Source organism: Anas platyrhynchos, chromosome 20 (genome assembly GCF_047663525.1).
Source record: "Anas platyrhynchos isolate ZD024472 breed Pekin duck chromosome 20, IASCAAS_PekinDuck_T2T, whole genome shotgun sequence".
Classification (NCBI taxonomy): Eukaryota; Metazoa; Chordata; class Aves; order Anseriformes; family Anatidae; genus Anas; species Anas platyrhynchos.
The window spans coordinates 10,368,904-10,393,803 of NC_092606.1; the positions used below are offsets into that span (position 1 = coordinate 10,368,904).

The 24,900-nt window shown below is 43.7% G+C and overlaps 1 protein-coding gene across 4 annotated transcripts in view; it reads left to right on the top strand.

The window, feature by feature from the left end:
* GALNT17 (polypeptide N-acetylgalactosaminyltransferase 17) overlaps window positions 1-24,900 on the top strand; it is a 211,656-nt gene that overhangs the window by 129,445 nt on the left and 57,311 nt on the right. For all 4 annotated transcript variants that reach the window (XM_027445904.3, XM_038165708.2, XM_072026183.1 and 1 more), the window contains one exon: window positions 5,791-5,908. In XM_027445904.3, the coding sequence (XP_027301705.1) occupies window positions 5,791-5,908 (118 nt within the window). The remainder of the gene's footprint in view (window positions 1-5,790; window positions 5,909-24,900) is intronic.

Here is a 24,900-nt window from a genome sequence, read left to right on the forward strand (position 1 = left end):
GCAGAAACAATATATATTTCTCCTTCAGAGAGGCACTTCATCTGTGACATTGGTTTTTGGGCTGTTGTGATCAGCATCTTGCCCTTGTGCTGGTGCGCTGTTGTTGGTCCCCTCCCGCAGCTGCCCTGGCACTGCCTCACCTCCATTACTGCAAACTTCTTGAATTAATTATCTGAAGTTCATTGTTAAAGCAAATGCTGGCTCTATAGCAGGCATGCAGGCCATGTCTGCCCTATGTATTTGCATTTTGGAGAAGACGGAGAAAGGGAAAGGGGTGAGATGGGCAGCACTGGATCTTTTGCATGGCTGTTGTACTTGCAGGGAGGAGGCTGGGGAGGATGGTTCCTCTCATCCTCGTACCCACTGCTGCCTCCTGGAAGTGGCTGAGCCCTTTCTGAGGACACAGAAGGCAGAGCAAAGCATGGTGGGGGAGTAGAGCCAGTCTGGGGACAGAAGCGGACTGTCCCTTGCTGGGAGAGGCCTGGCCAGGTTTGCTTTTGGGCCTGTGTTTTGTTCTGCCTGGCCCCACCACCTCTCTTGCATGAGGAGCTGTCCTGCTCTGCTGTGGTCTCAATGCAGAGAACAGGGTCACGTCCAGCACTGGTCTGTGCCTGAGCCCGTCCTGTCACAGCCTCACCACCCTCATCCCCAGGGCAGCTCCCAAGGGTCACCAGCTCGAAAGTGACTGAAGGCCAGGCTTGTTTTACCATTCACTTGTAACTCATTCAGTTCCTCTCTTCCATTTCTGACTGTCCCAAATGAGAAGAATTTTCCTCTGTGACCTTGCTGTAAGACATTGCAGGTCCCCATGAGACCAGCATGTTGCCTGGGGATGCCCCAAGGTGGCATTTGGAGTGCTCAGCAGAGATGCTGCTCCTCCAGCACCCCTGTTGGTCCCGCAGCATCCAGACTGGGCCCAGTGCCACCTGGCTGGCTGGGGTCTCTGGTCACCTCATGGCCAGACAGTTCCTGGCCCACAGCTTGTTGCCAGAGCAAAGGGTTTTGTATGGTCTCTGCCCACAGAGCTCTGCTGCCCATGGGCAGGAGGTTGGGCACACGGGAGCTGAAGGGATTAACCCTGTTTTATGACCAGAGGGGTCGATTCGTAATGCCGCATCATTGTATTTTATTTCCACACACGTATTCTCTTGCTATAAACCTTTGTGTTATACATCTTGGTCTTTATTCTATAATACGCTCACCATCCTGCAAATTAAGAAACATAGAGGTGCACAGCGCCGACAGTCTTTTTTTGTTTGAAAATTGGGTTCTTAATTTCATCTGAGGCCAAAAGAAAATTGCTTTATCACAGATTGCCATGTAAAATAAGTAACGATCGTGTTCTCCTTAACCCTGGTGTACTCAGGCAAATAATTCACAGGCTACTTTTGGAAGCTATATACTTACTTTCAGCACATTTGATAATTTAACTTAAATTTTCTACATGTTATGAGTCTGTTTTCAGCTCTCCTGAGGCAGATGTGATGACTGCTGGGTGGTCAGTGTGGGATCTAGGTGTAAACCCAATGCAGGACGGGGTGAGATCAGAGCTGATGCTCCTCAACTGGTAAGTTCAGGCCACAAGCTCACGGTCTCCCCGTGTTTCCTGCTGAGATGCTGGATCCCACCAGTGACCAACCACCAGCTGAAACGTGGAGGTGCAGAAGAGGAAAATTGTACGTAGTTTGGACAAGTCTGAAACCTCAAGATGCAAGTGAAAATGTTTGAGTTTAGTGCATTAAATGAGGAATGGCAAGTCTGGGAGACGTTAATAAAAAATTACATCTTTCTAGGTATTTAAAGTACTGTCGCAGAAGTGCTACATGTGGTGCCATGTCTCCTAAAGGTGTGGGATTGTGTTGTTGAAGGTGGAGCAGCTCCTTGAATATTTATTAAAAACAGTGGCACTTTAATGGAAACCAGACACCCCAGCAAATTCTTAAAGTATGTTCTCAGTTTTCCTGTACTCAGTGGTATGACCACTAATTATTTTTTTAATATCTTTTTCCTACATATTTTATAACTTGCGCTTTAGCATAAAATTGGAAGCAAAATCCAATTGTGTAGGAAAATTAATTTCCTTGAATTGAAGAAGCAATCTACTTGAGACTTTTTAATCATTAGATGGTAACTGTGCACTAAAGAAAGGAAGACCATTAAAGTAACTTAATAGACTAGGATAAACGTTTTCCCCTGTATCTTCTTCATCTTTATTTAGAGATTCATGCTGAGGATATTTCATAAAAGCTGTTCTTCTTGACCTTTTGTCACTTGCAGTATAGAGGAGCCAACAGAAGTAACAGCAAGGAACTAAAGCTGTGGGTTTATGGATACAAAACCAATAATTCTGCTAAACATCTCTGTTCATCCTTTTCTGCCAATTTCTGCTTTTCCTTTCTCATTAAAGAAAAAACAGCTATCGGGACAAATAAATGCATTGAGCCGAGCTGAGCTGTGTGATTTTTAAAAACAAACTGTGTTAATGCTTTTAATTAAGGGGCAGAGGAACAAGAGGCTTTATCAGCTCTTTGTCTGCAGGCCATAATTTCATTGTGGATGGGCTATCTATTATTGTAAATGTCCACCTTTTTGAAGGATTTACTACAAAATCAAATGGTGTTTTTATTTAAATTGCTGAGCACCGCATGATTCCTCATTTATTTAATATGGAGGCATTGTTACAAAGAAGAATGTAGCACTTAATTTGTATTGCTTGAGGGATCTCAGATCTGCTTGGGAGCACTGCTTTGCATGCTTCATGGTTATCGTTTGTTGAAAACAGAGTGTGCAGGAAAATGAAGAAGAAAATGTGAAGGTGAAGTTGCAAAATCCCCATCAGGCTGCTTCTATAAGCATTTTAGAAAGGATCAGTGACTCTGGTCTACAAAGAGAAGGAGTGTTGCAAAATAATGACAAAAAAAGCATTATTGTGTGGCAGTCTAGGGCAGAAGTGGACAGTTTGGGGAATTTCTTAGTCCTTTAAATTTGTTCTCTATGAAGCTGATAACAGCATGGCCAGCTCCTGGAACCAGTGGCTTTTCAAATGTTGTTGGTATCTGGAAAATAAGATTATTTTATTTGTACTAACTTAAAAGAAAAACAAACAAAAACCAAACAAACAAACAAAAAAAAAACATACACAAAAAACACTGAGTTTCAAATCCTTTTGGTCAAGAGGTTAGATTTTTGTTGTTAAATGACTGTGGCATGCCCTCATGGTGGGAACATGGGGCTCTCCATCCCTACCGAGCCAGGCTTTGTGGCTGGCGCCCAGTCTCTGGTGTACAGCTCCTGTGTGTGGCTGTTGAGGGGTGTCTGTTTCAGAAAACCTTGCTCACCTCGTGGTGAGCTCCCAGAGATCCAAATGATGGAGTCAGAAATGCAGATGTATTTGGCTGAAAACTTTGTGCTTTTTTTTCCTGTCAGCGTGACTGGAGAAGTCAAAGGTCCCCGTGTCCACCACATCTATTCCCCATGGAGGGGACAGGCTGGGTTGTTCCTGCTCAGTGTAAAACCACAGACACTTAGCTTCTATTTAATTCCAGCAGGTAATATAGGATAATGGAGCTATTACATTTGGCATCTCTAACGTGGTTATCATTTCAGAAAGAATTGTTTCTGCTAATGGCAGTTAACTTGCTACAAATAAAGCAATAGAATTGAAATCTTAAGTACTAGAGTGGCAGCAAACCATGAAACATTACACCGCGTATTGGAGGGAGGGCCGAGCGGGCTGTCAGGGAAGAAATCTATTGAAAAAAAAAACAACTCTCAGATGGGTTCTGATGCTAACTAATTTAATATGGCAACAGCATTTAGGTGTTCTACCAGTCTATTAAAAGTATTAAAATGCCTATAAATAATAATACTTAAGTGGCTAGAACTTTTCGTCCAAGGAGCTCTGGGGTTTCACAGGGACAAGCATGGCTGGCTGTTGGCGGAGCTGTGGCGATGCCCCTATGGGGATATTGTGTGCTGTGGCCATCCGTGTGCCACAGGGTCCCCCAAAGGCTGCTCTGGGAGGTACAGACATGTTGGGCAGCGTGGGTCTGATCCTCGCCATCTGTAACCCACATCTGGGTGAGTCTGAGTGTGCTTTCCTCCTCTGTAGTCTCTAATCGCTTGGTTCAGCCCTGAGTGTGCCCCACGGTGTGGACAACCCATGAACTGTGCTTTGTGCCAGGAATTTGAGGCTGTCATTAAAATATGCCATCCCATTGCCATATTTCTACCTCAGAATCCAATTTCCTGCAGAAGGCACATGTTTCTAAGTAGCCTGAGATTCCTAGAGACGCGGGCTACCATTTGTGTTAAGTCCTGGAAGTGTTCCCCAGGTAGCACAAGGTGGGCGTCCTCAGGAGAGGAGCTGCAGAGATGATGGCCCTCCTGTCCCGCATGGGGCTCCCCCTGCTCTGGAGCAGCATCACTTTGTTTGCTCAGGGTTGGCAGGAGGATCCTGAGAAAACAGCGGTACCTTGGTGTGGCTCACCTGCAAAATTCATCATCTCCTCCCTGCTGATCCCTTCAAGTGGATCTTTGTTTTTTATCCTGACAGCATGGATTCAAATGAAAGCAGGTTAAAGGGGCAAATGGTTTTTATATTTCTATTTTAGTACAGAAAATATCCCAGGGGGTAAACTCTCCACATACCATAACCACAACAGATTAGTGTATCCCCAGGCAGCAAGGGCATAATGATACGGTTTTGTTCAGTGCCATGCTCTGTAGCAAAGCATAATTTTATGGAGAGGGTCACAAGTGTTTAACCGCTCACAAAATACCCCAAACATGATCTCAGCTTGTGGAAATCAGAACAGCATCCTCATCTCTGGGAAACTGTATCAGATAGAGATCTGATGAGCGCTTTGCAAGGTAACGAGGGAGGGACGGTGTGTGTGCATGTGACAGCAGGGGTGGTCAGTAAACACAGCCATCTACTGTGTCCTTGAAAATGCATAGTTATTATAAATTAACCCTTGACACTGAGTTTTTTCTCAATCTTTCTGCTTATTACACTGATGTTGTCAGTACTGGTAGTACTGCTCTCATTTTCCTGTTATTTTCCTTGGCTGGACTTGCTTGGCTTGCTTTCCTTACCTTGCTTGGGCTGCTCCTGCAGAGGTAGGGCTGAGCAGCACTGTTAGGTGGGGGGCATGATGGTTCCCAGGGTAAACATGAAAACTTCCTCACCCTAATGTAGAGCACCGTAGATAGCAGTGGAACTGGGCAAAAGACGCAGCAATGATTCTGTAAACAGTTGTCCGCAGTTTTTGAAGAATTTGCTTCTGCGTCACTCTTGTTGATAGCTGGTGGCAACTCCTTCATGATACGTTATAAAGATCTGAGGTAGAAACTTCTTTTCACAAATACTAGTGTCCATGCCAAAGTCGACTGTGTTACTAGACATGCTAGAAGAAAGTATGAGGAAGGAAATACCAATATTTTATTTCCTTCACATATGGCAAGTGGAAACCCAAAGAAGTTGTGCCCTTGCTCACAGACATAGCAAGATGTTTGTGACAGAGCCAAGACCGGAAGGCTTTTCAGTAATTTAATCCTAGAAAAACTCTTTTTCCACTCTATACGTGTTGAAGCAAACTTGCATTTTGGACAATTTCATTGCAGTGGTGAGATAATGTCTCCAAATGCACAGAGCTCACTCATTGCTGCAGAGTCCCTGCAATAACTGATGTTGGGGACACGTGGAGCCAATGGGAGCTTTGCAGAAATCAACGCTTGATCCACTAAAAATTAATCTGTTCCATTTCTGTTGTTTTTCTCTTCATACAGAACACCAGCGATGATTGGTTGCTCCTTTGTTGTGCACAGGAAGTTCTTTGGAGAGATTGGGCTCCTTGATCCTGGGATGGATGTGTACGGAGGGGAGAACATAGAGCTCGGCATCAAGGTAGGGAAAAAATGCACCCAGCATTATTTAAGGAATCAAAAGCAACGCTTTAACAAGTTAACATAAACAGTTGCTAGAATGCTTCAGGGGAACTGAGCGTTGTCTTGATTTATAGCATTTTAAATTTAAAGGGGAATATGATTTGGTTTTAGGGGTGAGTGCAATTTATTTTTTTTTCCTGGGATGCTTATCTGTGTGACTTCATGCTCAAAGCTACTGAGATGAAATGGCATGCTAACATAAACAGGCCCCAGTCAAGCTGTCACATTGGTTACTGTAAGTTATAGTTCTCTTAAATATCAGGAAAAAGATGGTGCTGTTTTGTCATGAGAACAGTCTTAGGGAGGCTTGTGGGACTCTTGTGACTATCTCAAGAAGACGTGATGCCTGAAAATATTTTACAGGCATTTCACAGCTGCAAATAAAATATGTTCATAAACAGGCAAAATGTGCTTTTAAAAGTGAAACATTAATAGCCACGTTTTCGGAGCTGTCTCAGTAAATCCACACAGACATTCGTTGTTACGGCATCTACTGTGACAACATCACTTGATTACTATGTACAGTATTAGATGTGGTTTAGCGATTTGAGTGTTTACATACAGTGAAGTGATTCATAAGCAGTGAATTGAATGTTCAGAAGCAACATGGGATGGCAAAGCCTATGGAGATTTTTCCAGGCATGGTTTAGAGTACAGCACTTGTACGTTAACAAGCTGATAGGGAGAGACTTGAGACTTATAGCTGGAAAATTGAATTGACTGTGGTGTTGTAAAAATGAAAAATCATTGTTCAGTTCACAGATTTACCAAAGGATATTTGCTTTGCTGGCAAATCAAAAGAAACTTTAAAAATCTATTGTTATTGGCTACAGGGAGCAATAATCTCATTTAAACAAGGGAATAGAAATTAAAGGCTTTAAATATGCCACATAGCTCTTCCCCTTATGAAGTAATTATTGTACATCATCATGCAGCTTGCTTCCTGGGTCTAGAGAGATCCAGCTCCAAACAAAGCTTCTCTTGTGACTATTCTTATTTGTTTGTCTATGGGATTTTTTTAATATCATCATTGTGGAACTAGCCTCCTCACAATTAATAATTCAACCCATCTGTTAGGTTTTGGGGGAATTTCATGGAAGATTGGCTTCTTAACTAGAAAAATAAGATGGATATCTCAGGGACAACTGATGAACATATGTCCTCTTCTTTTTCACATGCTGAACTTTTTAGAAGAAATATGTAATAAACATCCTTTTGGAAAAAGATAATCCCTCTCTTCCCCCAGTGACTCTTCCAGGCTTCCGTTTCCACCCCATATGTTTCACTGCTGTTTGCATACCCATGTGTTGTGTGTTCTGGTCAAGGCTTTAAAAACATTGCTGGTTTTGACAGCTGAAGTACCTAGGAAATCTACCTTGTAAGGTTGTTTAAACAGTAGATTTTCAAAGATTCCTGAGCTATACAAATCCATCTCAGTGCAAGTGTCTTATGTGGGCAACCGAGAGCTTTGTCCCATTTCATGTGCAGTAATATGTGATGGCCATTGTGTAGGTAGGTCAGGTAGCTCATGTGGAGGGAGCGTTCTGTAGATGGTGTGTTTATGATTGCCAGATATTTCAAGTTCCGCTTTACAGTAAGATTTCAGTTATAAATAGTTTACCCAAGGCTAGATGTTGCTTGTATAAGGAAAGAATCATTACAAATTCAAACAGATGTCAGGTCTCAGATGGATTTATCTGTTTCTAATAGTCCTGTTGTACACAAGCTGCCAGCCCTTCCTCACAAGCTTGCAACTTGCCATGGCTGGCTCTGTAGCAGCCATCTCACGTTACCAGTAACATGGGACTCTTTATATTCAGATGGAACCTTTAAAAATAATTATTCATGCAGTATTGAGGCTTTTTATGCTTTTCTGTTTGTTTGTTTTGGCTGTTAAATAGCTGGCTGTAGTTGAAAAAGCAGTTCGGTGGTTCCTAGTTTGTTTTAGTGATTCTTAGATGAAAATATTTACAGAAAATATTTATTTTCCTTTTGATGGTGATACGAATTCTATTCTGAGAATCATGGCATTTTAAAAACATAATATTCTTGTATTACAAAAAATGCTCAAAGAACAAAAAATGAGTTAATAAACCCGTTGAGGCTATGAGAACAAAATTGAAAAATTACAGCGTTTCAGGCAAAAACACAAGCCAACTGTATTACAGTAAAATTAAAGGTAAGTAATCTGAATAACAAACTGAAATAAATAACTGAGGAGGTTGGGCTGTCCTAACCTAGAGGGTGGCCCAGTCGTATGCTAAGCAAGACACTCATTTTATAAATATGCTTTGCATATTCTAAAATAAGCTGTATGTGTCTACATATGGTGAAATATATGGGCCATGTGCTTCTTTTGGTTGCCGATTTCAGTCAGCTCAATGAGAATATTTCTACGTGAGCCACTTAGAAAAACAAAACCCCATTACTCACATTCACAAGGTAGCTCGGGGATTGCTGCTCTCCCTTACGTGCCGGGGAGCATCCTTGGGTTGCTCAGATAATAATAATAAAAATAAAGCCATTAAGTGTGTTGTTGCCCTAGGCAAATTCTTGTTCTGCTCATGGGGTAGCTTTGGCCCTGACAAGGGGAACATGTTGTTCTTTGTATTATTGTATTTTCTTTTATCACACTGGAGTGTCTCCAGAAGGTTGTGCTTATTCTCCTTCTCTTGTCCCTGATGTCCACTACTTCACTTCCTGAGGCAGAATCGACTCTAATTCCCTTTTTCTTGGCAGAGAGCACAGAAGTGTTTGCTAAGCAAGGCAGTGTAGGTTAATATTTCAACTGAGAGATTTTCAATGCATTTTCTTTTTCTAAAGTGTGCCTTGCAATCAAATTATAACAGTGCTGGATCGGTCTTATTGCAGTGACAGCCACAAGGACCAAACGTTTGATCAGCCTGTTCCTGAGTTCATAACTCCCCAAGGCAAAGTGTTTGCGGAAATCTTGTCCTTGTGCCGAGCTGGTGACTGGGCACCGATGCTGGTACAGCTGCTGGAGCCTGGGTGTATGGAGATCGTATCTCATGGTAGTGCACTGGCTTTTAACTTTTTCAAATTTCAGTGTGGTAGGGACTTGGCACTTGGGACTGAGACTCCCAATTGCATTGGTGGAAGATACAACTCTTGCTTCCTGGTGCAAGGCATCTGTAGCTTTCATGCACTCTTACTTTTGTTCAGAAGGGGCTAAGAAACACAAACATCTCTTGAAAAATTGCCATGGCCCTGGTGACTAACCTGCTCTTGGTCTTGCCATAGAAGCACATTTTGCCCTGGCTTGCCGAGCTCCCACCACCTGTCCTGGGAGCACATGGGTACGGTGGACCTGTCCCCTGCTCCAGGCCCACCTCCCTTGTCTTGGGCTTAGAAATAACAGCCTGCTCTCCCTGAACAAGCTTTCATCCACCTTTGTTAACCCATTGCTGCACTGAGCAGGTTTCTCCTCTGATTGTATGAATCCAGTACTCAATTCCCATGGCTTGAAAGTGCTGATGCTGCTCAGGGTCTCCACAACTCCATCTGTGAATTTTGGCACTTCTCTGACAGTTTCTGCATCTTTCATCAAAAGTTTTTATTTTATTTTAAACCCGTTTGTGGCTCTGGCTTTTAGTGACTGTGTGACTAAGCGGGAAGACTGCTTTTGTGGCATGTCTGGCTTTTTCTCTGCACAGAGGGTTTCATGGATTTTCATGGCTGGTCACAGACATTTGCTAAAGATGCTCCGTAAAATTTCACGTGTCTATTTGAATAAAGATGCAAAAGGCTATTGCGTGACTGTTGCCATGATTTCGAAGTCTGGGATGGGTTACAAGGTTGTTTTCAGAGGATTTTGTGCTACTGTCATGCATTGCTAATTAAACTCATTTGAGTTGTCTTTTAGAGATTAATTTAATCAATAAGGATATTATTACTCCTTTGATGGTATCATTTGTACGAATTGTCACTTGAAGAAAGCAATTAACTGAGAATGCTTATTAGCTGATCCATCCCACACCTTATTTGTGTAGTAAGAATCGATTATTGAATTCATTAAGAAAAGCACAGTTCAGGGATCCCGTTGAGGTTTAATGACTGACTCAAGCCATGTTTTATTATGAATGTTAAATTGTCTGAAGTTTGGGTTGGGTCTTTAAAAACTGTTCTAGAGGAAAAGAACAGTGCGCCCCCTTGTATCCCAGATTTTTTTTTCCCCCAAAATTTGTCATCTACCTTCATCACGCCATTCTCCTTGTGCCACCAAGCCAACAGTTGCATCTGTAGAGCAGGCAGAGTTTCAAACGTGTAGAGCTGTAAGGGCTGGAAATATTGAGCTTGGAGAAGTAAATGGGAGCAGTGAGGGCACTGAGCATTTTGTTGTTATTGATGATTTCTTTAATAATCAGACTTTCATCCTGCAGCTGCTCAGGCACGTAAGTAACCTCATTGCACTGGCAGTGACATTGATCCTCTCCCAGAGGGTACCGTGCCTGTGCACCCTTTGGTCTTTCAGAAACCCTTAAAATAGATGAAATAACATTTTAATGCTACAAATCTCTTGTGTGCATTTCATCTATGAAGGAGCCCATTTTGTTTATACAAGTACAATTATTCATATGCTGAAATGTTGAGAGGGTCAGGCCCTCAGATGAAAAAAAAAAAAAGAAAAGCCACCAAATAGTTATATGTAGACTGCACAAGGGAGCTTGACTCTTTTTGCATTTAGAAAATCAAATCCTTCTTTTCCTGCATACATTTTCCATAATATTATGTTACATCTTTTTGTTATGAAGAATGAAGGTAGGATATTAAGAACAAGTATTTCTTCTGGCACCCATGGCTTTGCAGGGTCCGGGATGATGTGTGGAGGAAGGGCAACCTGTACCCAGCCCTATGGAAGGCAGGAAGATCCCCCATGGGATGGCGGGTGGGAGCAGAGGAGGGATGTCAGGGCAGGGCTCTGAGTCAGGAGAAAGCAGTTTTGACTTTTTTTTTTTTTTTTAATTAAATATTTGAGAACAGGCTTGCTTTCCCAGCCTGTCTGGGAACACAGGCTCCCCATATTTTTCTCTGATATTCTGCAGATCCCTGAAATGGAGAATGGTAGATGTGAGCGTAATGGGGAGCACATAAAAGGATGGATATTTGGGTAGATTTTTACTTGCACAAACCTAATATTGAAATTGTTATTACCTGTCATCAAATTGTAAAGACTGTCCCCAGTTAGGGTAGAATTTATTTGTGTAACACCAACCAAACACACAGACACCCAATATGAGGTGTCGTGTTTTGACTCTGCGATGTGTGCTACTGCTGTCATTCCAAATGCGTTTTGCCGGGGCTTTTTCTTTGATCATCTTCAAATGCTTCTCTCTTTCAGTTCTTCTGATTAATATATTAAAGCCTGGGTGCAGACAGAGATAACTGGCGGTAGGCAGCACCTGAAATCCTTTTTTCACCGCCCTGTCCATCAGCGTGGGTGTGAATTACAGCATTTCTCCGGTGCCTGTCACGTCTGCTGGCTTCACCAGCCGCTGCGCGAGGCTTGCGGGATGCGGTGCTTGGTGGGATCTGGCAGATCTGTGCTGATACATCGTTACATTTGTTATCACTTTGAAAAATAGGAGGCTGAAAAGCATGTAATTTATTCATAAGGCTTTATTAGGCTTGTGAGGGTTCGCTGAGATGCAGTAGTTAGGGTTGAATCAAGTTTCTCATGATGTGCAGGGTTTTTTTCCCCTGTCTGCACCTACCTTTGCTGAGGCTGAATTAGTCATGAAATTATACATGTGGCAGTGAATGGTATTTTTGGAAAGTGTGGGGACAAATTGGCCCAGACTTCTGAGGGAAGGACTTTCAGGTGGGGTTTGCGGCAAGACACCTCCCAGGCTTTTTTTGTGTCTGCACGTCGGCGGACTTGCGTTTCTGGGTGCAAGAGAGAGGATGTCCCTGTGACTAATGGAACACTTTGGGGTAAAATCAGCAGCTATCAGTAGCTTACTGTTCCTGGAGACTGTACTGTTCAAATATCCCCTTTTCTGAAATCCCTGAGGATTTCTGCTGAGGAACTGTGAGCTTCACAATGTTGGTTGGATGCAGATGGTGCAGAGGAAGCCCCCGTGGTGGGAGATGCTCAGGTGGGGCCTTTGGCAGGAGGGGAAGGGGACAAAGTTCCAAGCTCACCTCCCAGGGTAAGGGATCTTGGAGCTGGGGCAGGACCCAGTTTGAAAAGCTGCGGGGGGCCAAACCTCGGTGAGAGTAATGGGAAGGGGCATCTAAGGCAGGGAAGTTTTGTTTTACAGACGTAGGAGCTATGGTTGGCCCAGCCTGGTCCGCAGGATGAAGCTGAGTGTGGAGAGGAATTGTGGCTCCTGCCTTGGTTTCTAAGTTTCTAAGCACAAAAAAGCCTCTCTGTGGCTTGGAGCAGCTGTGGCAGAATGGTTTGATGCAGGCTATCACAGATCTGCCTGTAGCTTTCCAAGACCCCAGAGACTCCTGCAGTGTAGGAAGCGTTTAAAGAAGAAACACAGAGAGAGAGAAAAAAACCAAACCTGCCAACAATATGAACTTAAGACTAGCTTTTAAAAAGTACTTTATCAGTCAGGCACTGAAATCCACTTAGAAACTGGGGCTTAAGGCTCTTTCCAAATGAAAATCGAGTTAACTTGGAACAAAGTAAGAGGCAGAGTAGAACTGACCTTGGTAAAGGTCTCAGAAATGTAGCTTCAGAAATAGCAATATAGCAGCAATACATTACCTTTGTGTACGGCTACAGTCTGTTTATTTGTACCTGTATCCCTGCTAGGGAAGTTGATTTTGCTCTTCAGAGTGATTGTTGTGTGGTTGGAAGAAATATTTCCACCATTGAACAATATCCAATCACTGCATGCATTTATTTTAAGAGCAGAAATCAGTACAAGTATGACTTCAGATCCTATGTTTGGCATTTTAGTTGTCAGCTCAGTATTTACTGTTGGTGCTTGAAAATGCTTTATAAAAAGCCCTGGTGTAGTTTTCCAAACTGGTAAAATGCTTTTCATCAAACCTATCTCCATGGAAATGGAGCCATATTTTGATTATTTTTCTAAACAGGCTATAACCCTCTTCACCGGGAGCCGGGGAGCAGCTCTGCTCTGGCAGCCGCAGCGCCTGGGCGCTTTGTAGCGATCCCTCCTTGGGAGGGGAAATTGCAGGCAGGCAGGCAGCCGCAGAGCTCCTGTCTCTCTCTTTCCTCTTGATAGAAAATGATTTGTCATCTCTGCCTGTTACCCGCTGACAGATGGGGAAAGGTAGAGGAGGGGGAAGAGGCCGCTATTTTCACCCCAGTTGATTCTAGTGTTTTTACTGACAAGTTGGTTTTTAGGCCAGGAAGACACCGATCATCTTTGCTGGGAGAGATGATAACTCTTCGTGGGCAATAGGCTGTGGATTGTGGTTGAGATTCACTGGTGGATGAAGAAATCCATTTTAGGACTCAACCATGCCTTATCTGCACTTGAAACAGGCAGATGTCAGTTATTTACTGATTTTTCACAGGATCGATGTGTGCCTTTGGCAAGCAGTAGTCAGAGATCTCCCAGACCTTGGTTTAACATGCTGGGCAGGAGGTGGAGTCCACCCTGTCCATCCTGGGCCTGGGCAGGGAAAACCAGATGTGAAGAGAAGGCACAGCACCACAGTGGCTAAAGGGGCTGCGGAGGTTCACAGAGCCCAGCAGTGTGGGTTATTCATGCTTCTGGGAGGGGCTCGGAGGTGCTCGTCCTTGGTCCCACTTGGCTCCTCTTGAGCAGAGCCTTCCCATGTTGTTTCTTCCACTGAATTTGTTGCAGCGGGATTTCTTGTAACAGATGTTGTCTGGTGAGGTTGCTCCAGGAGCACCTCAAGCCCCGGTGCTCACAGCCCTGCCCACGTCCAGGCTGGGGGCATCAGACACCTCCAGTACCCTGAAGACAGGTTGATTTTTTCCATCACATGCTGCATTTGCTCTCAGTCTGTATTTTCACTCTTTCCTGCTTGTTGCTCAGGGGGTGCATCCATTCCTGGCCACGTTCCCTCAATGTTCTGTGTGGGGACACCTGAACCCCTCTAGGCATGGAGCAGTACCTGCAGCACAGCGCTGTAGCAGGAGCAATGCATTGGCTGGGCTGGGCAGGGACACTCTGAAATACGGGATCCGGGTTGTGCCTTTGGGGTATTCATCACATCATCAGGCATTTTAAGGACTGTGTGACCCGGGGGCTTGTTGGCAGTCACTGTCGGGTGTTGTGTCTGCAAGGTAACGGGATTGGCATAGGTGAAGCCATCAGGCTTGGCATAATCATGTTTTGGATTTCACCCTCTCTTCTTGCACAGGAATAAATTACTTAACTCCTCCATTAGCAATGAGAGCTAAAAAAGGATTCCCTTACCATTTAAGCTGACATATTCTCCTCTGTACCACAAGGCACTTTGGGTTGCTTGTTTATGAGCCTTCTGGGCCCTGCTGAGTGGAAGCAGCCTGGGACATCCCTTCCCATCCTCCTTTCCCTGGCTGTGGTCACGTTCCCAGCACTGAGCCCTCATTAATGTGGGGGATGATGCATGAGCCAGAGCAGTCCTGGCACTGAGCGCCTGGCGGCTGCAATTCACTCAGGAATTGCTGAGATGCAGCAAAGTTGGACCCCCTGAAAGCCAGTTTTTTAACATCGCTCCCTGGAGAACAACTGTCCTTTAAGTATTTCTGGGTGCTTGAAACAATAACTCTCTGAAATCCACTTTCTCCTTTCACTCGTTGCTATACAAGGTGAGCAGCAGCACGTTTACTCTGTGCATATGCCTACAATGTCTGGAGTATAAATTACCCTATAAAACAAAAAACAGGCTCGTCTCTTCCTAAAAACCAACTCCAAGCCAAACTGAACTTTGTCTTTTCACAAAAAGCACGCTTGGGAAATGCCAAGAGAAAATTTGACATGAAATTACGTGCCAATAAATGAGGCTCATATTAAACTGAGATGAGAAATGTTTTTTTTTTTATCCCATTATATTCATAAAGCTTTCAGAAAGCTCCCTGTTCATCATGAGTGCAAAGGCAAGGTTATTTTTTTCTTTTTGTCTGTCCTTTCTTATGAGAAAGCCTGACTTGTGATGCACTTTCTGGGACCGTGGGACACCCTGGTCTCTTCCCTACCTCATCCAGAGCCATGGAGTTGATTTTATTACTCTCACCAGTCTCTGGTGAGGTGGTAGCGTCAGACCTTGGAGCGGTCCAGTCTTGTCATCACTGTGCTTCGGTTTTGATTTTTTCCCCCAAGGATAAGGCTTTCTCTCCACTGATTACAGATTTTTCCTAGGCCTGAGGATTGTTCCTGTTGAAAATGTTATCGCTGCTGTTACACTCCTGTGATTTTCAGCCAAAAAGCTCGTAGTTAGAAGCTCCTGACTAGCTTTCAGTGTGTTCAGTGTCTCGGTAAGGCTTTGCAGTCATCCTCTCTCAAGGACTTTCAGGTCAAACCTGATTGTTTTTACAAACAAAAATGCTGTTTTCCGAGAGCCCCTGCTGCAGTTGCAGTCTCAGCTCCAAGAGCAGTCCCAGCCATTTTTCATGTTCATCTGGGCTCCTCAGAGACACAAAGCGCAGCTGGAAGGCAGCTGACAGCCTGATGGGTGATGGCAAGGAATGGGGACTGCTCTGCATTTCCATGTGTGTCAGTCTCAGCTCTGCTGAATCAGCAGAAGATAATAGTGACAACAGTGGCATAAATGACTAAGTTTTGCCCTAGCCCTGTAGCAATGCCAGTTTCTTTCCCAAATTAAGGAAGCCCTCTCTACTGGGAACTCCCTGGCCTCCTGCAAGTGTACTTGAAACATCCCAATTTTGCTGGAGGACCCTGTGGAAGACCCCTCCTGGACTCCCCCTTGAACATCCAAATCCATTTGAAGTCAGTATCCTACTCTTCTTTGGGATTGCTTTATATCATTTTCTTATGTCAGCTTTTGGCCAGGTTTGATGGATTTTTCCATGTTAGTCACCCGTGTCTCCAAGAAATTCAGCCCAGCATGTTCATATGCCAGTCGCCTGCCTCCTGACCTTTTGCTTTTTGATGTTACTGGGCAGGATTTGCTGCTGTGCTGTCACAAGCTTCAGCAAGCAGTGAGTACAAAGCAGATGTAAAACACTTAATAGGGATGGTAACACTTGGTAAACGATCATGCCCAGCTCCAGAGCTTTGCAGAAAACCCTGGAAGATCTCTGTGTCTGGCCCATTGTGTTGTATCCAGCCAATGGCTTGCTTTGATCAGAAAAAAATCCCATATTCTCAAGCTTCCTTTGCTTGTTTTAATATATTCAAGTTAGCTTTTATATGTGTGTGAAGCTTGTCTGGGGTAGGAATTGCATTGTCTTGTGTTGGGAAAAGATGTTGATGTCTTTGGGCACTGTCAGCATTAATGGCAATGTTGAGAATGATCAGCTTGTTTGGTCATCTGCTCACATCGGTTGGTTTCGTTTTTCTGCTGCTTTTTCAGTTCCTGCAGACATGAGTGACTGCATCAATGTGGTGGGGGAATGGGGATGCAAAATTCCCAGCAAAATTCAGTGAGAACTGATCATTTATCTCCTTCAGTCATTCGAGAAAATCTTCTCTTTCCTCTTGTGACAAGCAAGAACCTGGTGCTGGATGCACATCTCTTGATGTGCCATCGCTTGAGACTTGTCCTGTGCATCACTGAGAATAACAGTGGAAATAACCAGACATGATTTATGTTTCCCAGTGCATTTATCCTTCAGTCTGGTGTGTCCTTGTGATGCTCAATGGAAACTGCAGAGGTGGTGCTCTGTGGGACTCATTTTGAACAGCATTCGCAGTCAGAGCTCCCTGTAAAGTGAATACTATCACAGCAGTGAACTTTCTGGCTTCCCCGTGGTATATTTATTATTCATAGCAAGACAATTGCCTCATAGATGATCTAATCACTATGATGCACTGCTGCCATAATGCCTAAAGGGTAGTTAACCCCAGTAACACTGCACACAGTTTTCATTTGTCTCCTTGACTTCAGGGTTTTCCCAGGAGTCCAAGGGCAATGGAAAGCGTCGCAGCTTGACCTCCGCGCCGCGAGCTGGTATTAAGCTGTCAGCCAAATCCCATCCTCAAATTCTGTAAGGGTTCAGGTGTTTGACCAAAGCTTCCTTGGCTTTGCATAAGAACTCAGTCACTGAGGTATGAGCTCCCATGGAATGAAGGTATATATTTGTTTTTTCTGCACTAGGGATTTTAGCAATTCTTTCAGCATCCAGTTTCTCCCTGAACAGTTTAGAAGCAGCCAGTACAGGAAGCCAGTGAGGCCAATCATGGAGTAAAATGAAATTCCACCTTTGACTACCCAGGCTGTGATCCAGCAAAGCACTTAACTTTTAAGCACCTGGGAAGTCCGCTTAATTCCTATGGCATTATTGCTCCTTAAATGTAAGTGCTTCTTAAGTGCATTTCTGGACTGGGACGTTCTAGAGTTGAACTTGAGCCATAAGGGTTAATATTTGCAAAATGAAATACACAGCCTTATTTTATTGGAGGAAAGTGTTTTTTTCCTCATCATTTATTTTTTTGCCCTCCAAACAATTCTTCCATTTTACAAGCTAATTAACTCATCTAGCTTTAAAATATAAGTGCATCCTTCTTGGATTTTGTCACGTGTCACCACCTTCTAGAGAGTTATTATATCTTATTTGCACAGAAGATACTGGGAGAAGACACTGGGAAGTAAACTAACCTGTTCATTGAATAAATTTATATCTAAAGCTGCAATAACAAAACTATTATTTCATATTCATCTACAGACACAAAATATGTATTAATTAACGAAAGTACTGCTAGTGGGCATATGCAAACGAAGTGGCATCAATCAAGCCAAGATCCCTTTCTTTTGCATTTTTACTTTACGGAGAAATACTTCTTTGTGCTGACTGTAGTTCCTCAGTATCAGATCTGTGCCATAAAGCTCAGTGCTAGGACCAAAAAGAGAAAGAATCAGAATTTCCTAGCGCTGCAGAAACTGCTGCAAATAATGCAGTTCATAATGAAGAATTCATATGTAATCCCATAGAGGAGATAACAGTCTAGATCTGCCTCAGGCACAAAGAACCCAAGTTTATTTTCACAGAATGGGTATTTCATTCTGTCAAAGCCATAGAGTTAAACAGAGGGGGACAATTAGAGATGAATTCACATTTGGACTATATATATCTAACTTAATGACAAAATAGGAGTTTTAAGTCTATAGCTCAGCTTTTCCAAGTCTGAAGGTGATAGCAATGCCTGGAGCAGCACATAACAAGGTCTCCCACACTGGTCTGCCAAGTGTTTTCTTTAGAAGGATAATGGCCCTTCCTGTCCCCAGGGTGCCAGCTGCTGGGACATCGGGTGCTTCAATGTGAGGAGGGGTGCTGGGGATTCTCCTGGTGTGCCAGCCCTTCAGTATTTCAGGTCTTTGCCCAGCATTTTGCCCATTACACACAGAGGAAGGTGGGTACTTCTCTGCAGGAGCAGGAAGGGCACTAGTCTCGTCACTGAGCCACAGAGCGTAGCAGCCTGCCTCCACTATGTCTTTTATCTTATTTGTTGCTTTGGTGTCATTCAAATATTGTGTCAAGGGCTTATCGGTGTTTTTATAACCGCTTCTGAGGATGCATTTTGTTTACCTTATAAATGAAGGATCTAGGCTGGATTAATATTCATCCAGGTGAGCCAGGACTGAGGGTAGGGGCAGTAACTTAAAGTGCTTTGGAAGTGCTAACACAAATGTTGCTGGCAAAGACGTTGACTGGTAATGAAAATCCTTACTGTATGGTCTTTCTTATGTAGAGATGCCAAGCCACCTACCAGGGTACCTTTCAATATTCTCCTGTTGCTCATGGGATCCCATAGTACAGAATGTCTCTTAACCCCTGTGTTAAGTGCTCTGTTTGTCCCTGGTGTCTGCCCATTTTGTCCCTGCAGATCTGAGAGAATGGATGGAGAGAAAATGTCTAAATCCTGGGTTTGGAACATCCCTGTGAGATTTTCCATGGGTCCTCTCTGCTGGTGGGACACATTCCCCTCTCCCCAGTCCTATGCATGCAGCCATGAAATCCAGGAGACCAGATACAAACCAAACCTGAGGATCAGCTGTCCACCATCACTCTGGTCTGCTTTAGTTGGCGTTGCAGCTATAGAGTTACAAGCAAATGCAAAGGATGTCTGCAGGAGTGAATTGTTTCCTCTTTCCTTCCTGGGATTTTGGGTTTTAAACTGTAAAAATGTACAGAATTGCATCTGTTTTCTATTGAAGATGTTAGCTTTGGCCATTTGTGCTTGTAACTTGGTCTGGGTCTACAAAAGGCTTATGTTCTTCCCTGGATTTTTCCAGGATCAGGAGCCAGTCCCTGGGTTTTGGCTGTGAAAATAAAAAACATTCCTGTAGCTTTCTGCTCAACCAGCTCTTGTAACATCTCACCATCCTGGTGAACTTGGATTCTGGCAAGCTTTGCTTTCTGTTCATCTGTGCTTGATCCTGTGGCATCTCCAGTGGGTGCTTAGAAGCAGTAAGTCGGAGGAGATGACACATTGTTCCTGCCCCAGGGGTTCCTCTATCAACTGTTTTAATGGCCATCACAGATGTCTCCATTACACACGATCTGAAAAACACGGAGCTGGAAAAAAAGGTAGAGCTTTCTGACCTTTCAGCCAGCTCTTGCACTGAATTATCCTGACAGCCCCCAAGCCCTTTGCAGCCATTTCCAAAGCCACAGGCAGCGCACAGTCCATGGCCACGAGGCCAAGACCAGCAGATTCAGCCAGGGCACCCAGAAGGGTAACCAGTCACGCTGTCCATCCCAACCCCCTTCACAGCTTTTGCAACCCATGTTATCACAGCGTTGCAACCTCATCTCTAGTCCGGGGTCGTCACAGCCACCAAAGACCTGGCAGTTTTCCTGCATTTCTGCTGCCCACACTGGGAGGAGCCACTGCCTGGTACTGGCACCGTTCACATGCCTTGTTGGCCAAGGGTTAGCTGAACCTCCGTGAGTGCCCCTGTGTTGTGCTTCTGGGGCCGTGGAGCAAAAGGTTCAAAGTATCAAAGACTTAGTAATTAGACAGTTTTTTTTTTTTTCTTAATAATCACTTCTTAGGAGGTCTTAGTTACTCAGATTTGTACAAATTGTAGGAATACAGACCTTTTTATGGTACGTTTTAATGGTAATTTTTGCTGACAGTCAAAAATCAGCCAAGTGAACCATTCTGAAAGCCTTTCAAAACTGTTCATTTATATCATCTGCTGCTTTTGTCAAATACATGGAAGAATGTCTTGTCATGTCTTTTACAAGAGTTATGTTGTCTACTTAGATTACAGTAGAGGAGCAAACAGTTGTTCAGCGATTATCATTTGTATGATACAAGGAGAACATTCAGGCTCACTAACAGGTTGGTTACCTCCTCAGCTGAAACTGCCATTAAGTAATTTCTTTTTCCTAATGCACAAGCTCAACACTAACTAAAGTGGCATCCACTGTTGACTTTAGTCCCCAGTGCAAGCAGGAGGCCATGGAGTTGGATTCTGGTGAGCAAAGCATCCTTTTTCCACAGCCTAGGTGAGGTGAGGGACCAGAGGCAGGTGTGGCTATAGCATGTTTCCAAGTCCCTTTATGGAGCAGGTTTTGGTGTTGGGGTGTGTGGTGAGGCGATGAGGGGGAGATGTCCCCCCACAGAGGGCAGTGCGGCCACTGCAGGTGGCCTCTGGCAGGGCTCCCCATGGTGACTCTGGGGAAGGGACCCGGAAGAAGGTAAGGAGTGTCCTGTGTGGGCAAGACCCTATCTCCCTAGAGGATGGAATGCTTCTGACAAAACGTGTATCAATGGGATAGAGGAGGAGCGGGTGTGCTCTTCTCAGCGTCTTCCATGGCTCCAAAAGCTGCAGCTCTTGGTTGAGATTTACACATCAGGCCAGGGAATGTAGCTGTACTACTTCAATTTCAACCAGAAAATGCCTCTGAGGTCTTCCTAAAATCTTTGCTGACCTTAAAGGCATTTACGGGTACAATATTTTCATTTTTTTGCAAGGGACATAGATATTGAATTGCTCCTCTCCTTGTCTCTTTGCAGCATATTTCTGAAAAGTAAAACTAGAAGTTATCATAAACTTGACCTAAAAACTGAGTGCCCAGGTGACACACGTCTGTGCTGGCTTTGATTTCATTAGGTCTGGGGGAACGTCTCATTCATAGCGTAGCAGTCTGCGTGTTTAATGGATTTGCTTGGCTCTTTCTGTGACATACATAATGGGAAAAATGTGTTTATTGGTATCAAATTTAGAAGACCTGAAATGTTTAAGAGGGAGATATGTTTAGTGCTTTTGGAAACACAGTATGAAATGGAAAATTGTCAGTTTTGCTATCTTTGCAGAAGTTCTCTCAGCTTTACTGACCAGGCTTCTGCAATGTGATTATAATCCAAGTCCTAAAAACGTGAATGCATAATAAAATGCCTATAGCATGTCATCATTTTCAGCTATATTACTGTAACTGGTGTATATATCTAAAGAGAGAGAGAGTTTTACATTTTGTAGAAGTTGAAACATCTGAAGGGTGAACTGTAATGGTAATACATGATCAACCTCTTATTTTTTTCTTTCCTTCTCATAAAATTACACCTTCCTTTTTCTTCTACAGTTGATCTGACTTCCAGTATGCAGGTTTCAGAAATAAAACAATGATTAACGGAACAACAGGTGTTTGTAAACTCTCCTGGTTTTATAGCAGCATTTAAAGTAATGCACACCAAGTGTGCCTCAAGCAGATAGACTTAGGTACATTGTTTGAAGTGCTGATAAATGAATGGTTATATCTGGTGTTATATCTGGTAGAGCTTATGTTCGGTTGTACTTCTGCTGCTGTAAATTTGTGTAGATTTATTGAGGAAGAGGAACAATATTTTTTTACAGCTGCAGGAGACCTGGCCTAAGGCTGGAGATCTCTGGACATTGCACTAAGGGAATGTTATTGCTTTCCCTGACTTTTTCTGGCTTAAGAGCACATCTCAAGAAGTGCAAATGAGATTTTTTTTTTTCCCCCCCCCCCTGACTTTCTGTATTTCAATTCCAGTTAAGAGTAAGTCCTGAAGCATTTTGAAATCAGCTGCTTTCATTACTGGAAAGCATTGCTGTAAAGGAAAAAAAAGAAGACCTTATTGCAAATGAGCAGTGTGTAGTAGATTATTCTCATTGAAAGCATTTAGCTCTTGGCAAATGTGTATCATGTATATAGAGCAGACCATAAAGGATATCTGATAATGTTGACTGAAGAGCATGAAAAGCTCATTGTACAAATGCTCTTGGTAATCACCTGGAAGGGTCTGTGGTTCTCAGAAGTAAACATATATGCAGGCTTCTCGGTTGATGTTGTTTCGGAGGCATTTGGTACTTCAAATGGAAAAACATTGTTATGATTGACCCACATCAGACGTAGGGTCGTATGTGCCCTGTTGATTTCTCTGTCAGTGTCTTTCCATCTTCTTTATGAAACACCCTGCTCTGTCTTTAATGTGGGGACTTGGGGATGGGTGCTACAGTTGCTCGTTGTGGGCACCTTCTGAAAAATATCATCTCTGCACCAGTAATGATTGAAAAGGCAACAGAAACACAGGGATTTATCAGGAAAGGAGCTGAGAATAAAAGCAAGGACATTGGCATGGCTCCCCCCACCCTGACTGCGCTGCGTAGCTTGGGGCCTCTGTCTGGGAAGCAGTGAATTAGAGTTGGAAACGGTTCAGAGAAGGGCAGTGAGGGTAATGGGGGGCATGAAGGGGCTCCTGCATGGAGAAGTGCTCTACGGAGAGGGCATGCAGAGCCTGGATAGCAGAAAAGAACTTGGGAAAGCTGCAAAATCCAATTTCCATCTCATTTTACTTTGCGTGCGAAAGCGGTGCCACTTCGGATGCACAAGCTGTGGCCGTGTGGTGCTGCTGTTTGTGCTCCAGGCTTCCTTGTTGAAGGGTCTCCTCTTGCATCTCTTACTGTAAAATCCTGGAGGGGGATGTGTCTTTATAACAAGAAGAAAGAGTTTGAGTGATTCATCCTGCTTAAGTATAACTCCTGCAGTGGGAGTTAGGATAGGCTGCATGCCTACGTTTTGGATTGCTGAGAAGAGATGCATCACACAGTCCTTATCTGACCTCTGTATGTGTGTCCTTGCTTCACAACTCGTGTGTGTTTATGGGACGACTCCAGGAAAGCCATAAAGCCCAGAAGATGCACACAAGTTTACAGCAAGTAATTTCCAAGTTGTTTCTATGCTCTGCCGCTAGCTAAATCATGATATGCAAGGAAAGCGCTCAGCAGCAGAACGATTTCTTCTGACAGAGCAAATCATCTCAAAATCTCCTTGCAGGAGAGGTTAAGCACAGCAGACCCAGATCTGTCAAAACTGCACTCATTTCATCGTTTAGGCAGACAGTGTCCTCTCCTCTGCTGTTGGGAGTGTGCTGTTCGTTAACCCCTTACCCCCTGCCTTTCGCAGTCCCTGTCCTTTAACCACCTGTTAATCAGATGAGCACACCTGACTTCCTCCTCCTCCTCCTCGCTGCCGTGCTTGCCAGCCCACCAGAGCCACTTAAAAGTCAGCATTGACAGACATTACAGATTTTTCTATTTCATTTTTTTCCTGCTGTTGCTCCTCATTTGACCCTTCACGGCATCACTCATAGAGGTGCTCAAAGATTATATCTGTTTCCGTTTGCGCAGATCCTGCATTTGGCACTCTAGTTCTGCAGCAAGGGCTCATGCGTCAGCGTTTTCATTTTGAACCACTTTAGAGAGGTTTAGATGTGCTGTAAAAGTGTGTGCTAATCTGGAAGCTGATGTACAGGTAGCACAGACATTCACACTGGCATCGATGAGTTGTGGAAATGCAGCTGATGGAGTAGGCATCTCAAATGTATTTTTTGGCACTGCTGTTACTGCCGAAATCTGTTTTTTTCATATGAACAGTAGGTTAGAGAGAAAATGAGCAGAATCAATGCTTCAGTGGTGTTTAGGTGAAAAAAATCAATGCAGGAGACATTTATAGTCTCAATAAGAACAGCTTTGAGAAATTGTCTCTACCTTAGAAGAATCGTTTCTCTTGTAAGAGCAATTGTTGCTTTAAAAGAAAGGAAGAAAAAGGAAAAAATTGAGGGCTTCTGAAGTGGAGAGAGGAACAGCAGACCTGCTGAGAGGTCTGGTCCTGGGGCTGGGTCAAGGAAAGACAGGTCTCAGCAAGCTCAGCACCAGCAATACATGAAATGTCTGAAGCCAGCAGACCTGATACCGTAAGCCTAAGCTATCAGTGTGAAATGGTGCCTGCTTTCCAGTGAATGTTGTGACAGTCAGTCCACTTCTCTTAAGTACTTACTAACACACTGTATGAGCCAGGCACTTGGTGCCTAAGAAGACCAGTTGCCTTTTTCTACCTTGTCTGTCATCTCAAATATAAGTTTAGGTTTCCCATGCAGTGTTGGACCACCCTGTGCTCTAACTGATGTGTCTCCTCTTTTGGGTAACCAGCTCTTACCCTAATACGGTGAGGTTTGGGGAACTGCCCTGTGCAGGGCTCTGCAGAGGTGGGAGGACCTGCCTGTAAAAGCCTCATTCCCAGTGTGTCGTTACCTGCTTTCTTTTCTGTATCAGTTTCTCTGAATGGCAATGCTATTTAAAGAGAATAAATGTTCCTCCCAAGCATGTACAAATATAAAACTTATTTCATAACATCTTGCCTTGCAGTTCCTACACATTGCATAAGAATTGCTGTTTAAATTATGGTGATGTCCTGGAAGTGGCGTGGTCAGATCTTAAAGGAGTAAGCAAACTTACTTTCCTATAAACATGTGCAGGGCAGCAAGTACTAACTGAAGGTACTAAAAAAAGTTCGTTTTTCTGTTCTTATGCTTTTTGAGCTGAACCATAACAAATTCCTTGTAGACA